Source organism: Podarcis erhardii (genome assembly GCF_964252035.2).
Source record: "Podarcis erhardii genome assembly, chromosome: 4".
Taxonomy (NCBI): domain Eukaryota; kingdom Metazoa; phylum Chordata; class Lepidosauria; order Squamata; family Lacertidae; genus Podarcis; species Podarcis erhardii.
The window spans coordinates 28,086,717-28,104,351 of record NC_138508.1 but is presented as its reverse complement, the minus strand read 5'-3'; the positions used below and the strand labels follow the sequence as shown (position 1 = coordinate 28,104,351).

The following is a 17,635-nucleotide window of genomic DNA, read 5'->3' as shown; positions in this document are numbered from 1 at the left end:
CCTTGGTTGTTAGAGGTTTCGGAAGTCAAACGGTCTCCTGGAATGGATTACATTTGACAACCGAGGTTTGACTGTATATTTTGTAGGGGCTAGAGAGAGGCATCACAAAATTCAGAGAAGTGAGCATTTTTAATGATAGCTATGTTTCACTTTCGCGGGTGGAGCTGCGGGTTAAACCACAAAGCCCAGGGCTTGCCAATCTGAAGGTCAGCAGTTCGAATCCCCGTGACGGGCTGAGCTCCCGTTGCTCGGTCCCTGCTCCTGCCAACCTAGCAGTTCGAAAGCACGTCAAAGTGCAAGTAGATAAATACCTTCTGGCGGGAAGGTAAACGGCATTTCCGTGCGCTGCTCTGGTTCGCCAGAAGCGGCTTAGTCATGCTGGCTACATGACCCGGAAGCTGTGCGCCGGCTCCATCGGCCAGTGAGGCGAGATGAGCGCCACAACCCCAGAGTCGGCCACGACTGGACCTAATGGTCAGGGGTCCCTTTACCTTTACCTTTTATGTTTCACTTTGCATATTGTGCAAATTAGGCAGGTTTGCATTAAAATGTGAACTGAAAGGATTTCTCCCCATTCCTAATTTCTTTGAGATGTGTGTTCTCTCCCTCTCTCTCCTCTCTCTCTCTCTCAGTCAAAGGAAACAAAACCCTTCAACCCTGGTCTTATTCCTTTGTTCTGGGAAGTGGCGAGCATATAACCACATTTTTTCTTTGACCCAGACACACTGGGCTCTCTCTTTGCTGTTACAAGGGGCAGTACTACCAGGAAGCACCATTTGATTAATTATGCTCTTGTATGAAAAGAATGGGAGGGCTCGTAATTGGAAAATATTTTTTTGTTAGCTTTGCTATTCTTTTTATTATAACAATCAATTTCACTTTTTAATCTACAGGCTTGTCAGGCCTTGGAAATAAAAGAGCGCATGTATGGCACGTGGGAGATGTGGATTTCCAGCGAATTAGATTTCTTGAACTAGGCATTTCTGATTATTGGTTATACGCTGCCTGACATACTGCATACTGTAATGAAGTAAGGTAATGTATATATACAGCTGTTTTGAACTCCCTTCCTGCCCTCTGTCCATTACTCCTGTTCCCCTGGGCTATGCTGACACACTAGACACAGATATGCTCAACACGAGTGCCATTTTCTTAAAATTAACAGTCTAAAACAACGTCACTCTTTTCACACTGCACATGCAGAATTTAGTCTCTGGCACAAGCAATTTTTAAAAGGTCACTTACAGCTTTACGGGGTGAGCTATGAGCCCATGAGGCTGACATACAGACTCCGTAGCAATCACAGCTGCATTGTGTGAAGACTATGGGGGAGACTGACACACTAATACAGATCTCACTCACTGAATGGGATTAGAACTGACCTGGAAGAGTTATGGGCCCTTTCACGAGGTACGCTCAGAATGCCTTTTTGACTCTTATATTTCTTTTGTTTTAGATTATGAGCATAGCTTATCCATCTGACACAGCACAGAAAACAATTACTTTTAATTCAGGTTACACTGCTTCAATGGCTTTATACAATGAAGTAGCCTATAAATTTGTTTAATAAATGAATAATAAAACCCGGTGGATATATTTTATCCTGTTTCTGTGAAGAGGTTTGAGCTAAAAAATCTGCCTTATAAACTTACTTTGTTGACCAGGCCTTTGGTAGAGAAGAATCATGAGAAGGATCATGAGAAGTTGATTCATGACTGCAGCAATAGTTGTTGTTTTTTGGTGTGTGTGTGTGTTATTGTATTATGTGAATTGCAATGTTTAAAGGTTTTAAATATTAGACAAACAAACAATCTGCAATCAGTCTGAATATGTAATCTAGAGAGAGTTTTAAAACTGAAATCTGAAGAGACAAATGACTTTGTTAAGCCTGGGGTACCGTATTTTTTGCTCTATAGGACGCACCGGACCATAGGACGCACCGGACCATAGGAGGGGAGAACAGGGAAAATTTTTCCCCCTTGTTCTCCCCCTCTAAAACAAGGTGCGTTCAAGATGCATTCACCCGAGCGTGTGGGGCTGGCGGTGGAGGGAAGCACTGCTTCCCCCCACCGCCAGCCTCAAAGATCCCTGAAGCCTTTGGAGCGCAGCGCCCCGCTGCCCTGCAGAGGCTTTGCGCGCAGCCATCCCCAAGCTAGAAGAGCGAGACGGAGCCCTCCGTCTCGCTGTTCTGGCTTGGGAACAGCCTTGCTAGCCTCTGCAGGAGAGTGGGGTGAAGGCACCCCGCTGCCCTGCAGAGGCTTTGCGCGCAGCCGTCCCCAAACTAGAAGAGCGGGACGGAGCCCTCCGTCTCGCTGTTCTGGCTTGGGAACAGCCTTGCTAGCCTCTGCAGGAAAGCGGGGTGAAGGCACCCCGCTGCCCTGGAGAGGCTTTGAGCGCAGCTGTCCCCAAGCTAGAAGAGCGAGACGGAGCCCTCCGTCTCGCTGTTCTGGCTTGGGAACAGCCTTGCTAGCCTCTGCAGGAGAGCGGGGTGAAGGCACCCCGCTGCCCTGGAGAGGCTTTGCGTGCAGCCGTCCCCAAGCTAGAACAGCGAGACGGAGCGCTCCGCAGCGCTCCATCTCCCTGTTCTGCCTTTGGTCTTAGCGGCGCAGCCTGCATTCGCTCTATAGGACGCACACACATTTCCCCTTAATTTTTGGAGGGGGAAAAGTGCATCCTATAGAGCGAAAAATACGGTAATTTTGAGTTGATTAAACTAACAAATTTATGGAGCAATCCTATGCCTTAGAAATAAGTCCCATTGAGTTCAATGAGGCCTCCTCCCAAGTACAGTGGTACCTCAGGTTAAGTACTTAATTCGTTCCGGAGGTCCGTTCTTAACCTGAAACTGTTCTTAACCTGAAGCACCACTTTAGCTAATGGGGCCTCCTGAGGTACCACTGTACATGCATATAGGATTTCAGCCAATAATAATAATACTCACAATAATATAGTGAAAATTTGGTTATGCAGATCCACATGGTTTGTTACCTCAAATATTCTCTTACTTCTTGGTTATTATTTGCAATAGTGAGACGTTATCATGCTTCATATTAATTGATTGTAATTAATTGACACTATTATAACACTGAGACAATTTGTTAATGCTTCATTTTGGTAAACTGGTGAGAGAAAGAGGTCAGAACCAAGTCTTTGCAATAAAATAAGGAAGACAGACATGAAAAATATTTTCTCTCTCTCCAGAAAAATAAGGAAGACGGACGTGTATATGACCTGGAGCATAACAGCTTACAATGAGTTAACTAATAGCTGGTACATCAAGAGCCTTTCTGATCCCCCCCAACTCTCTTGGAAGTCTGTGTGAGACTTTCCATTTTTTTTATTTATTTTTTTTGGGCCTACTTACTGCTTGGAGTCCTGTCCTTGGGGGTGCTGTTTTGTAGTGGTTTAATTGGTTCTCAGCTTGAGCAGGAATGAAAAGTTAAGACATGGTGGGCTTAAAACCAGTGGCATTGTGGGGTTAAGGGCACTCTGTCACCCAATGCTGTTTTGGCATTGGATCCTTTTGGCTTGGCAGGGGCAATGGGTGAACCCCAACCTAGTGGGGCCACGCTGCATTTGCCAGGTTCACTTACCCAAGGTCCTTTGCAGAAAGGAGGAAGAATTTCATTCCTTTGCTGCAGGGCCACATGCCTCTAAACATGCCCAGGATTATACTTGTTTAATTAATAAGATTTTCTTTTTATGGATTTTTATTGCTATCAGAAAAGGCTTTTTCTATATAGTGAGAAAGTCGGCTAGTAACCCTGAAGAATTAAAAGCTAAAGCTTTATCACATGCCCACAAATAATGAGGCCATTGTGGCAAAGGCCAGAATTTACTGGCACTGTAAGATACTGTGGGGGAAATCCATCAGCCACTTCGCATGTTGTTACTGTTTTCATTTTTCATTTAGTAAAACAAACAAAAACACAGCAGTTTAGATGCTCAGATGACAAAAACGTCTAGGCAACTGCAAAGCGCATTCCTAAAAAGCCATTCTGAAAGTGTCATCTATTTGAATATTGCAGGTGAACTCAATTTCCTCTCCAATAACAAAGGTATCATCTGTGACACCAGCTGCATGGGGGGCTCAGCTTATCAAATTATAAACTTCGCTTAATTCCTTGCGTGTCACAACCACTCTCCTGCAGTGGAAGAGACAAGCTTGTGTCAGAACCTTTTCTGATGCCGTAGCAAATGGGATCCTAATCCATAACAAGGGTCCTCATCCTTGGAAATATTTTGACGGCGACGGCAACCTAATAATGAAATGCTAAAAAGGAGGGGAACAAAGTAGAAAGAGAAAACCAGGTGCAAATTCCCACTCAGCCATGAAACTCACTGGGTGACCTTAGGCCAGACATGGTCTCTTTGCCCTCCTTCCCTCCCTCCCTCGCAGGGTTGTTGTGGGGATTAAATGGGGGGAGAACCATGTACACCACCATAATAATAATAATAATAATAATAATAATAATAATAATAATAATAATAATAATTTTATACCCCGCCCTCCCCAGCCAAGACCGGGCTCAGGGCGGCTAACACCAGGTATAAAAACAATTGATTAAAATACAACTTAAAAACAAGATTAAAATACAACATTAAAATGCAGCCTCATTTCAGTAGAAACTCAAATCAAAAACTTTTTGGGGGATGAAAACGTCAAGTCTTCACCAAGGCCAACTATCCAGACTGGTCCTACATGGGCCAGAAAAAGCCAGGGAAGTCTCCAAATAGGAGTTCCATCACAGAAGGAGAAAGAAAAAAGGAAAGAGGGGGGAGAGGATCAAGTTGATTCCAAGCCGAAGGCCAGGTGGAACAAATCTGTCTTACAGGCCCTACAGAAAGAAATCAGACCCTGCAGGGCCCTGGTCTCATGAGACAGAGCGTTCCACCAGGCCGGAGCCAGTGTTGAAAAGGCCCTGGCTCTTGTTAAGGCTAATCTGACTTCCTTAGGGCCCTGGACTTCTAGGGTGTTGCTATTTATGTGGGGCACCCTTGATCTCCCCTGAGAAAAAAAAGTGGGATAGCAATGCACCAAACAAATAATATAGTGTGTTCAGCAGACCTCACTGAACAACAACCTCTCAGCTGCACCAAAGTCACAGATATTGGGGGTAAGAAATGGATGAATCCACCTAAGCCTACAGAGAACTCCTTGGTGAATGGGGAGGGAGGTGTTTGCTGATTGAATGATCTTCTGATGGGTGGAATCCAATGCACTTGCTCCGTTAGTGCAAGGATTTTGGAACTTTCCCTCCTGCTGTGCACGCCCTGCACCCTTCCCAAATCTGCTCCAAAGGGTTGGGGGAATTAGGGGGGCATAAGGGGGAGAGGAAGAAGGGAGGGGAGTTCTGTTGGCCAAGCAGAAATCAAAATTATCGTCATCCAGTGCTATACTGGCTACGACCCTTTGATCGATTTGTGACGTTTTAATCTACGTTTCAAAATTAGCATATTGTATGTTTCATTTTTTTCCTGCAGCTGTGGCCATAAGGATTGGTAGGGCAGAAGGCAGGAGAAGCGACAGCAGGTGCCACCATAGTCAATAGCAAGCAGAGTCCTGATTCTAGTTTTGTCCCCATCTTTCTCCTTGCTGACTTCTACACCCAGGGAAACACTGTGCCGAAGGAGGAGGCGGCTGATAAGGAGTGCCACCTCCTGGGCTGCTTGTGAGCAGACAGGCAGGCAGGTGGGATTGGCTGACGTGGCTGGGACACTGCCCCATTTGCCTTAATAGACTAGCTGTCACTCACTGTAAGGCCGCTGTGAGACACATAGGAGAGTGAGAAATAAAAAGGGGGTCGAATAGCAGTTATAAAGATGAATGTATTGCCTAGAATGTTGTTTTTGTTCCAAACTTTGCAAATTGTGGACAAGATGGAATGTTTCAAGGGTTGGCAGCAAGACATCTCTAAATTTATCTGGCAGGGCAAAAAGCCCAGGATAAAATTCAAGATTTTAACTGATGCAAAGGAAAGAGGGGGATTTGCCCTGCCAGATTTGAAACTTTATTATGAATCAGCAGCTTTCTGCTGGCTAAAGGACTGGCTGCTTCTCGAGAACACAGACATTTTAGATTTGGAAGGATTTAACAATTTCTTTGGGTGGCATGCATATTTGTGGTACGACAAGGTTAAGGCTCATAAAGGTTTTAAAAACCATATTGTCAGGAAAGCATTGTATAATGTCTGGATTAAATATAAAGACTTGCTGGAGAATAAAACTCCAAGGTGGCTGTCACCAATGGAGGCAAAAGCTTTGAAAAAACTTAATATGGAGGCTAAATGGCCAAAATATTGTGAAATTTTAGAACAGGAGGGCAATAAGTGGAAATTGCAGAGTTTTGAGAATCTAAAAGACAAAGTGCGAGACTGGCTTCATTATTATCAAATACTGGAGGTCTATAAGTTGGACAGGAAAATTGGCTTTCAGGTGGAAAAATCAAAACTGGAAACAGAGTTGTTAGAATCCAAAACTAAGAATTTGTCAAAAATGTATAACTTGCTGTTGAAATGGAATACACAGGATGAAACAGTTAAATCAGCTATGATTAAGTGGGCACAAGATATTGGTCATAACATTATGTTCGCTGACTGGGAAAGGTTGTGGACCACCGGTATGAAATTCACGGCGTGTAATGCCTTGAGAGAGAATATTATGAAAATGATCTATAGGTGGTACATGACCCCAGTCAAGCTTGCAAAAATTTACCACTTATCAGATAACAAATGTTGGAAATGTAAAGAAAATGAAGGTACATTTTTTCACCTATGATGGACATGCCCAAGGATTAAGGCTTTCTGGGAAATGATATATAACGAAATGAAAAAGGTATTTAAATATACCTTCTTGAAGAAACCAGAGGCCTTTCTCCTGGGTATGGTAAGCCATGTGGTGTTAAAGAAGGACAGAACTTTTTTTATGTATGCTACTACAGCAGCAAGGATTCTTATTGCAAAGTATTGGAAGACACCAGATCTACCCACCCTGGAAGAATGGCAGATGAAGATGACAGATTATATGGGACTGGCAGAGATGACTGGCAGAATCCGAGACCAGGACAAAGAGACAGTGGAAGAAGATTGGAAGAAGTTCAAAGACTATCTTAATAAACATTATAAAATTAATGAAGGCTAAAAAGATATGGGTTTAAAAATTAGTGGTTTGCAGGGGCGTTGATTAAGGAAAAAGAATAGAATTATCAAAAACTATGGGAAATATGGGAATGGATTTGCTGATAAGATAAATGAGATTAGAATACAGAAGGGGGAGGTGTGAGGAGGTCGGGGAAATTAGGTTTAGAAAATAAGGTTTGAATTTATACTTGTTTTTGGTTTGTTGGTTTATGTATGTTTTTATTGTTGTCTGTGTTTATATGTGTTTATTCGAAACTTTAATAAATACCATTTTAAAAAAAAGAGAAATAAAAAGGGGGCAGAGATGGTGAACATAGCCATTTTGTTCCTCTCTCAATTCAGTACGAACCGGAAAAAATAAAAGCTGGAATACAAAGTCTTCCATTCATTCCTGACTAAATCATGCCCTTAATGTTGTGGAAATTAGGCTTAAATACTCTTGAAACCCACTGGACACATTAACAGGTGACAATCAGAGAGGGGCAGCTGCAATGAGAGTGACCCTGGGACCCAGTCCTCATCTCCTTTCACTCTGATTGGCTGCAATCAGCACAAAAAATGAGAATTATTATTATCAGTGACTAACAAGCTCGCCTTTCATGCTGCCTGGGGTGGCTCTTGACGCTGGAGGCAGGGATGCTGCTACTTAAATAGTAACAGGTCTTTGACACACACACCAACCCTAGACCACTCAACGTTTGTTTGCAACTGAGCTATGTTGTCCCTAGCTTACGTTTAGACTTTTTCCATCCGGAGTGTTCCATCAGCAGGTTATCAGAATAGCTGCTGTGTCGTGCCTTACATGACTAGAGCTACAATTTCAGACCATAATCAAATTGCAAAGCAGGCAACCTCCAATTCCCTTCTCCCTGTAATTTAATTAAGCATGCTAATGTTATTTCGGAGGAGTAAACTGCAATGGGAAATAGGACAGTAAGTAATGATGTTTCACATAACGCTAAATGACGTTATCTGCAGTGCAGAAAGAAACCAATCAAGGGTTTGTGTGGATAACCTCTCGTTTTCTGTCGGGGAAGATACAATCACGGAGTGATGCATTTACAGTGACTCAAAACTTCTGCATTTTTATTGAGCTTCAGTTCAAGATGTAGTTCATTTTGGAAATGAAAGGCAAGACTCCTCCCACATAGACACACCCTATCTCTCCTGTGTGAGTTGGTAGAGCACGAGACTCTTAATCTCAAGGTTGTGGGTTCAAGCCCCACATTGGGCCAAAGATCCCAGCATTGCAGGGGGTTGGACTAGATGACCCTCGTGGTCCCTTCCAGCTCTAGGATTCTATGAAATAATTGCTACCAAACTGGATTTACAGTGGTACCTCGGGTTAAGTACTTAATTCATTCTGGAGGTCCATTCTTAACCTGAAACTGTTCTTAACCTGAAGCACCACTTTAGCTAATGGGGCCTCCCGCTGCTGCTGTGCTGCCGGAGCACGATTTCTGTTCTCATCCTGAAGCAAAGTTCTTAACCCGAGGTACTATTTCTGGATTAGTGGAGTCTGTAACCTGAAACGTATGTAACCCGAGGCAGCGGCGTAGCGTGGGTTGTCAGCACCCGGGGCAAGGCAAGTAATTTGCGCCCCCTAACCTGGGGCAAGGCAAGTAATTTGCGCCCCCTAACCCGGGTCAAGGCAAGTAATTTGCGCCCCCTAACCCGTGGATTTGCGCCCCCTAACCCTAACCCCCAGATGTTGCGCCCGGTGCGGCCGGCCCCCCCTGCACCCCCCACGCTACGCCACTGACCCGAGGTACCACTGTACATCAATGCAGAGGATTGGTGGTTTTGTTTTTTGTTATTTTGTTATTGATGCAGCAACACAAGTTTAAAAGGAACACATAACTTTAAATTTAAAACATGGCATTCACATATATTTCAATGAAGTTAAACTATTTTATATTCTAACTGCATCTCCTGAAAACAGAAAGTTGCTTATTATGGCTTAAAAACTGCCAAGAAAGTCAGGCAATCTGTACTGCAACAATACATTTTAGCAGAGCATTTGTGAATAGCACCATCAGATTTTTTGTTTTTAAAAAAGCATTGTGTTTCATCCTGAACCCAAGAGACAAACAAAAAATCAGCTTTCCATAAATAAAGGGCCAGGCTGAATAGCACCATTTCTGTAATATGTTACTTTAATGGTTTTAAGCTGATGTTTTGGGGTGTCAGTTATATAATTATTTATTGACAAAAAAACCTAATTAAAGGAAATAATATTTGCTGCAGGCACATTATTTTTCAGTCCGCAATCCTAGAAAAACAAAGGAAGGCAAGAAAAGTCTCCAGATGTTACATGTGTGTGATAATCACTGTGCACTGCAAACTATTGGCTGACCAATGTTTGCTCAATCTTTATGATAGCAGGTCCCTGTCATCTACGCATTAATGAACAGAGTGCCTCTGAGTGCAGTCTGAACCCAGGATCCCCCCCCCCCCCGAACTGAGCTAACAGTCCTATCACACAAAAATCCATTCCTGGCCAGCAGACTGATTTAGGTGGGATAAGTAATTTTTTTGTTGCTATTATTGAACAGTTGTACATCAGACAGGGAAAAAAGCCATGTATTGGATGTGCAGGAAACCAGGAGTCCATGCCAGGCCATAATTGCCACTCACCAGGAACAAAGGTAAGGAGTCCTTGTCAATCTACTGCAAATCACCCAGAGATTTCCCAGTAGGTTCCCATCTACATTTTGTCCCAAACTAGTCTATGGTTGCAATGTAATTCAATATCCACCCTATTAGGTCCCATCTACATTATATGTTCAAATCATCATCATCGCATTTTAAACAGTCATGGCTTCCCAACAAAGAATCATGGGAACTGAGTTTGTTAAGGGTGCTGTGAGTTGTTAAAAAGGTAAAGGGGCCCCTGACCATTAGGTCCAGTCGTGACCGACTCTGGGGTTGCGGCGCTCATCTTGCTTTATTGGCCAAGGGAGATGGCATGCAGCTTCCGGGTAATGTGGCCAGCATGACTAAGCCGCTTCTGGCGAACCAGAGCAGCGCATGGAAACACCATTTACCTTCCCGCTGGAGCAGTACCTTTTTATCTACTTGCACTTTGACGTGCTTTCGAACTGCTGGTTGGCAGGAGCAGGGACCGAGCAATGGGAGCTCACCCCGTCTCGGGGATTCGAACCGCCGACCTTCTGATCGGCAAGTTCTAGGCTCTGTGGTTTAACCCACAGCGCCACCCGAGGCCTATCTCTCACGGGGCTACAGTTCTCAGAGTGGTTTAACAACCAAACCCTCTACCCAGGGAACTCTGGGAACTGGAACTCAGGTCAAGGGGAATCGGGCTCTCCCAACAACCCTCAGCACCCATAACAAACTACAGTTTTCAGAATCCGTGGAAGGGAGGTATGACTTTAAAGTGTTATGCTTTAAATGGAGAGCACAGATGGGGCCTCACTGAGAAGAAATGGGGGAACCATTCTTTTTCACACGTATTATATGATTTAGGACATGGAACAGCATTTTCCTGGAATCTGAAGCTAGCATTTCGCTCAGTGCAGAAACTATGCAAGACCAGATGAGGAATACATATGATGACCAAATCTGAGCACCTGCTCCTCTGCTGCCATATTTGGAATGAATCAGCAAGTAAATTGCTTTGCAAAAAGTGTGTGTGTGTTTGTGTGTCCTTGCTCTCAGCCAGCAGGGGGGTGCCTCTGTTCAGCCTAATTGGACAAGTTAGCAGCTTCCAGAGCTTGTGAGCGGAAAAGGTAAAAATGTAATCAGTGCTAATTAAGGGCTAATTATCTCCAATTTGGAATTGACCACCAGGTGTTCAGAGAGGTGGAGGAGAAAAAAAGGATGCTGTGACATAGGCATTGTATGGCTTAGGGTGTGTTAGCTCTCTTCCATCTTCCTTGCAATGGTAAAAGGGTGCAATATTTTCAGATTCCCATCTGTTTCTGAGCCCCGAGTATACACATGTAAACAAGCCCAAGAACTGAATTCATGCCTCTTATTTAATGCCTGCTATGCCAGCAGCTCCTGCCAACCTAGCAGTTCGAAAGCACGTCATGTGCAAGTAGATAAATAGGGACCGCTCCAGCGGGAAGGTAAACGGCGTTTCCGTGTGCTGCTCTGTTTCGCCAGAAGTGGCTTAGTCATGCTGGCCACATGACCCGGAAGATGTATGCCGGCTCCCTCAGCCAATAAAGCGAGATGAGCGCGCAACCCCAGAGTCTGTCACGACTGGACCTAATGGTCAGGGTTCCCTTTATGCCAGCAGTGGGACGCGGGTGGCGCTGTGGGTTAAACCACAGAGCCTAGGGCTTGCCGATCAGAAGGTTGGTGGTTCGAATCCCCATGACGGGGTGAGCTCCCATTGCTTGGTCCCTGCTCCTGCCAACCTAGCAGTTCGAAAGCACGTCAAAGTGCAAGTAGATAAATAGGTACCGCTCTGGCGGGAAGGTAAACAGTGTTTCCGTGCACTGCTCTGGTTCACCAGGAGCAGCTTAGTCATGCTGGCCACATGACCCGGAAGCTGTACGCCAGCTCCCTCGGCCAATAAAGTGAGATGAGCGCCGCAAACCCAGAGTCGGCCACGACTGGACCTAATGGTCAGGGGTCCCTTTACCTTTACCTTTATGCCAGCAGCAGCAACAGCCTCTACACAGCAGGAGAAGGCCACAAGCCTACAGATCAAATCTATAGTTGATGGATTTCAAAAATCCAGATATTTACAGTCAGGTCATATGTGTCCTTACCTGCATGGAAAAGTCCAGGACTGAAATTTGACACTATAAGGACCTGGATGGTAGGATGCTGGTGAGAAAAGGAATTATATTCACACACACTTAACATGACACTTCTGCTTTCAGGGCATACTGCTAACCCCATAATTAAAGCCAAGAAAACGTGTGTGTGTGTGTGTGTGTTTATATGATATTTTGATATTTTCATTCATTCAGATTGCATGCCTAAATGTATGCCAGTGTCAGGATTTGATCAGGACTCTGTGGGCAGCCATTTCTGAATTTGGAGGCAAAGGGAGAAGATGGAAACCCAAGAACCATGCAGAAGGAGTTTGAAGGCCAGTAGGTTTTGCTCTTCTGATAAGGCCAAGGCAGGAGGTCCAAGTGCTAGCAATTTCACCTGGCCAGGCCAGGGGTTTTTTTTTGCCTGCCAAACACAAGGGCAAATTCTACATATTCCTTCCCCTGTTGCACCTGAAGAGGGCACCAATACTTAACCAGGCAAAGTTGCAGGGTAATTATCAAGCTTATCCACACTTACCTTGTTTCTCATTCTTTGAAGGCTGAGGTCCATGCTCTAACGCTCTGCGTCTGAGTGTCTCCTCCTCCAAACTTCCCCCGCGAAAACCCAATATTTAAAGCTGAGGAGGACACTGAACCTTAAAGAATAGGTTTTTGTGGGACAAAAAAAGGGGGGCACTCAGACACACCCAGTTTTTAATTGCAGGCCGTGCCAGGAAAGGATGGAGGAAAGTAAGTGTGGATAAGCCCTTAGCTTCTGTATCAGCTCCTGATTTTCCAAATCAAGCCCTTGGGCTCTCGAGAGGCAATACATACATGGATTCATGCTCTAAGGCTGAACAATAGATTTAATGCTTTATTGCTCAACCATATTCATACTGAGCTTCTTTTAGGTCTGTGAGGTTCTGGGCTCCAACCCTTAGCTGCACCACTAGTCTATTTCAAGGTAATTAGTGCACATGACAATACAGCTAGAAATGTGTTCAAAAATATTTTGTCATGTTCAGGCAAGATCTATTATTGGAGAGAAAATATATTAATAATAAAGTTGCAGTCTTATTAGTATCTGTATTTCTTTTGGATGTATAACCTCCATTTTTAAGTGCAAAACTCAGATGGCTCATTTTTTGCCATTTCAAGATACTCCCTAGCTATCAGAGCTTTAAATATGTGTTAGTTATGTATATTCACAACATTCTGTGTGTGTTTTGATGTTTTTGTAGTCTTCTTAGGTAGATTGTTTATTTTGACAGAGCAGTTTGCAAAATTCTGAATCCTGAAAAAACCCAAAAACCTTGGACTATGTGAATTAATTATGAATTGAACTGGAACAGAATTAGTTCCTTTATAGAGGTAGTGAACTAGAACTAATTCCTTTTTAAAATGAGCTTTCCAAGCACTGTCATGTGCACACTCACCGGTGATGACAATGAAATTTGAACGACATTAAAAGGTTGCACAGTGTTCTGTATAGTGGAAGCAAAAACCTGCAACAATAACCAGAACTGAAATTTTGAATCCAGTGGATCTTACCTTTCATTCTGAAATAAAGAAAAGTCCTGTGAAGCTTGAAAGTTTCCTTTCATTCAACTCTCGTTAAAACCAACAAGTTAAAAGCAACCAAATTATTCTCTTAGAACCAATGTAGGAACCACCCTCTGCTTTACCTATCACGCTATTTTATGTTATTTCCCCAGCAGATGTCACTATTGCCCCTTGTAACACAGAGATTTCAGATTTAATTTTGTTGCTTGAAATTGGGCCAGAGTTTTTCTTCATTGATTATTTGACCGGTGTAACTTGCCCTAGGTTGGCAGTAACTGATATTAGAGATTTCCCAGTGTCTTGCTACATGAAATGACCAATTCATTTTAATGCTTGCGAGACAACCGTTCACCCAGAGCCAGCATCTTCAGCACCAAGGCCAGCGCACAAAGCAGTCAAGTGCGATGTTCCCAACAATATGTCAATAGTTGCTACAAATGCCTATTCAAGGTTAAAGTTTGACCCTTGCTCATTAGTTTGCTAATTAATAACTAATTAACAGACATCAGTCCATGAGCGTGGTAATCACTCACTGTATAAGTGACTAACTGCCTGTGCCAAACCACTGCTTTCATTTCCCCCCAGTTTCAATGCACAAGATAATAGCAAGATCCCCGTTTGTATAATTTGTTATGTGGCTGGCCAAGGAATTTGCACATATAGATCACTCTGAATTTTAGCTCTTTGTTTCGTTTCACAGCCATTTCCTCTGCTTTCCTCTCTTGAAGTACTTACATCACTGCTATAAATCAAATGCAAACAATAAAGTTGGCATGCTGCTTATAAATGGATTCTAAAGAAAGCGACAAATTAAGACTATAATATGCACCACCCTAATTCTTCTGCTTTGTATGGGGATCCAGCTACGGAACATTTGTTTACTTGACTGATCTCATTCCCTTTTAGCACAGTACATCACTGATGCGTGTGTGGTTCAACGACTATGTATAGCCAGAATGAGCCGAGCCATTCTGGGTTTTTTTAGGATAAAACATTTAAGTCCCAGTTACATGGTAGGAAGTAGCTCTGGGGAAACCCAAGCCCATTGCTGGCTTCTGTCCCATCTTACCTGGCCTTAGAACAAGTGTGGGGAACATTTGGCCTTCCAGATGTTGCTGAACTACAACTCCCATCAATCCCAGCAAGCACAGTCAATGGCCAAGGACGATGGGAGCTGTAGTTCAGCAGCAACCAGAGCAACAAAGGTTCCACATCTGCCCTACAGCTTGTTGATGTGGTCCTCCCCGTCCTCAATAACCCAAACTGGGATCTGGATATCTACCATCTCAGTGCTTTCAAGTTATCTGCACCTGTATGGGACAGATTAGATACTATTCTTACCTGAATTCATTGAACCTGCCTGAAAATTTATTTATTTATTTAAGTTCTAAACTGCCCATTGACCGATAAAGTTGTCTGGCTTTTTTTTTTTTTTTTTTGCCTGCTTATAGAAATACTGTAAAACGTTGCAGCAGTTCTCAACCTGTGGGTCCCCAGATGTTGTTGGACTACAACTCCCATCATCCCTGAGCTCAGGCCTTTATTAGCTAGGGGTGATGGGAGTTGTAGTTCAACAACATCTGGGGACCCACAGGTTGAGAAAGGCTGGTTTACAGTCTTTTTCTTGCTTTCAGTTTTTGAGTCTCAAAAATGCATGCACTAAAGCAAAACTCTTTCCATATACTCCCGGGTCAGAACTGCTGCCCTAGGTTTCTTCTAATGGAGATGACTCACATTTTGTTTCTACCTATCGGAATTGTGTAACATGTGAATCATCTCCATTAGAAAAACCCAGGGAAGCACTTCTCACCCAGGAGTATTAAAGGCAATTGTTCTATATTGCATTCCAGATGTTTTGGACTTCAAATCCCTTTATGACTGAAAACTGGCCACGCTGCCTGAGGCAGATGGGAGTTGTAGTCCAAAACATCCAGCGGGCATGAGAATGGGGAGGACTCATCTACATGTCTATATAACATGTAAGCGTTGCAATATAACAGTCTTAAGTGCACAATCATAAAAGGGAGATGGCGTTCTACTATCCCAGATGTGGCATTGTCAAGAACATTGGGCAGGTTAAATTAAGCTGCTACACTAGTAGAACCAGTGCAATGACTCCTGCTAACACAATGGGACTCCCTCCAGCTCCATCCCGCCCCCACACTCCCCTGCACCCTCTCCAAATCTGTTTCTGTCCTCTGTATATGGGACACATATTTCTCCTTCGCTGGTAATCTTGGGATCTAGCATTCCTAATGCAAAGCAACAAAGGCTGCAGACACAGCTGCCAACACACAGCCACCATCTTGCATTTTCTCCTGCTTCAAACAAGGTAACCATTAAGCGCCGTCATTTCCACACAAATTGTCGACACTGTGGCATGTACCTCCCTTGTACTGAAGACTGCAATCCTGGTGCAAGATGGATGGCAATGGCTGAGGTTGCCCTGCTCAATATTGTTCCTTGTTTAAACACTATCTCCACACTTCCCCCACCCCCTGACAAAACAGGGCTGGCAAAGCCTAGGTTTTGCATCGGGATCGACATGACATCCCCTCTACCACCTACGCTAACCAGAAGCCACTGGAAAAGAGGGAAATAATATTGCATGGGTTTAGGTACCACCAAGAACATTTGGAACGTGGATAGCAAAAAAGAAACCTTACTTTCTGAAAGAAATGCTGTGTTGTGATAACAAAGACATCAAAGCCACAGCCTGTTCTCTTAAGTTCCTCCTGGATGCAGCTGAATTTCCTGGCCTGTTCATCACACTTCTCCTTCATTTGCTGGATGAGCTGCCGCTCAGCCTCTCGAGTCTGCAAGTCAGGCTTGGTGGAAAATCCATTCCTTGGAACGGGTGACCTTTGTTTAGGGTGTCCTGCAAGAAGCAATAAAGAATACCCAAGGCTGTAATCAGTTACTTTATATGTACGGACACAGCTTTTCACAGTTATAAGGCTCTTGAGACTTGCCTCTATGGTTGTTGTTTTTTTGTGTTTTAAAGAATTTGCTCACAGTACAAAATAAAAGCACCAGCCCATAAAAACAAAACTTTATGCTCAGGGGAACGGTTCCAGTATGGCATGGCATGGCTGTAAGTATACGACTTAATAGTTTTATGGATCTTCTAGTCACTAGTGAATAGTGTTTGATTCTCTCAGATTACTGTTTTATACGTGTAGTTAGACAAACCAACATTTTCTGGTGGGAAGGCTTGAGAGTGAGGTATGTTATGTGGAAGACTGCTAAGGACAAATTTGGGAGATATTACTTGGCGGGGGAGGGAAGTGAGGTCGCAGCTTCCATATCAGTTATTTTGTTTAGTTGCCAATGATAATAATAATAATAATAACAACAACAATAATATTTTTTTTATATCCCGCCCTCCCCAGCCAAAGCCAGGCTCAGGGTGGCTAACAACAATAAAATAATACAACATTCTAAAATCATTTCATTATAAAACTAATTCAAATCAAATTGATGGCAACCATTGGGCTAGAGTTCTGTGAAGATTGCCAAAGGAGGGAGTCAGGCTGTGCCCTTGCCAAAGGCTTGGTGGAACAGCTCTGTCTTGCAGGCCCTGTGGAAAGATGTCAAGTCCCGCAGGGCCCTAGTCTCTTGTGGCAGAGCGTTCCACCAGATCGGAGCCACAGCTGAAAAAGCTCTGGCTCTGGTTGAGGCCAGCCTAACCTCTCTGTGGCCTGGGACCTCCAAGATGTTTTTGTTTGAAGATCGTAAGTTCCTCTGTGGGACATACCAGGAGAGGCGGTCCTGTAGGTATGAGGGTCCTAGGCCATATAGGGCTTTAAAGGTTAAAACCAGCACCTTAAACCTGATCCTGTACTCCACTGGGAGCCAGTGCAGCTGGTATAGCACCGGGTGAATGTGATCTCACAGCGAGGACCCCGTAAGGAGTCTTGCTGCAGCATTCTGCACCCCCTGGAGTTTCTGGGTCAGTCTCAAGGGCAGCCCCACATAGAGTGAGTTACAATAATCCAGTCTGGAGGTGACCATCACGTGGATCACAGTGGCTAGGTCAGGGCAAGAGAGGTAAGGAGCCAACTGCTTAGCTTGGCGGAGATGGAAAAATGCCGCCTTTGTTATAGCTGCAATCTGCACCTCCATGGAAAGGGAGGTGTCGAAGATTACACCCAAACTCTTAACGGACGGTGCTGGCACTAATTGCGCCCCCGCAAGAGA

At 44.0% G+C, this 17,635-nt stretch overlaps 1 protein-coding gene across 3 annotated transcripts in view; it reads right to left on the bottom strand.

Moving 5' to 3' along the window:
* MTUS2 (microtubule associated scaffold protein 2) overlaps positions 1-17,635 on the bottom strand; it is a 305,328-nt gene that overhangs the window by 35,951 nt on the left and 251,742 nt on the right. For all 3 annotated transcript variants that reach the window (XM_081860085.1, XM_081860086.1, XM_081860084.1), the window contains one exon: positions 16,102-16,313. In XM_081860085.1, the coding sequence (XP_081716211.1) occupies positions 16,102-16,313 (212 nt within the window). The remainder of the gene's footprint in view (positions 1-16,101; positions 16,314-17,635) is intronic.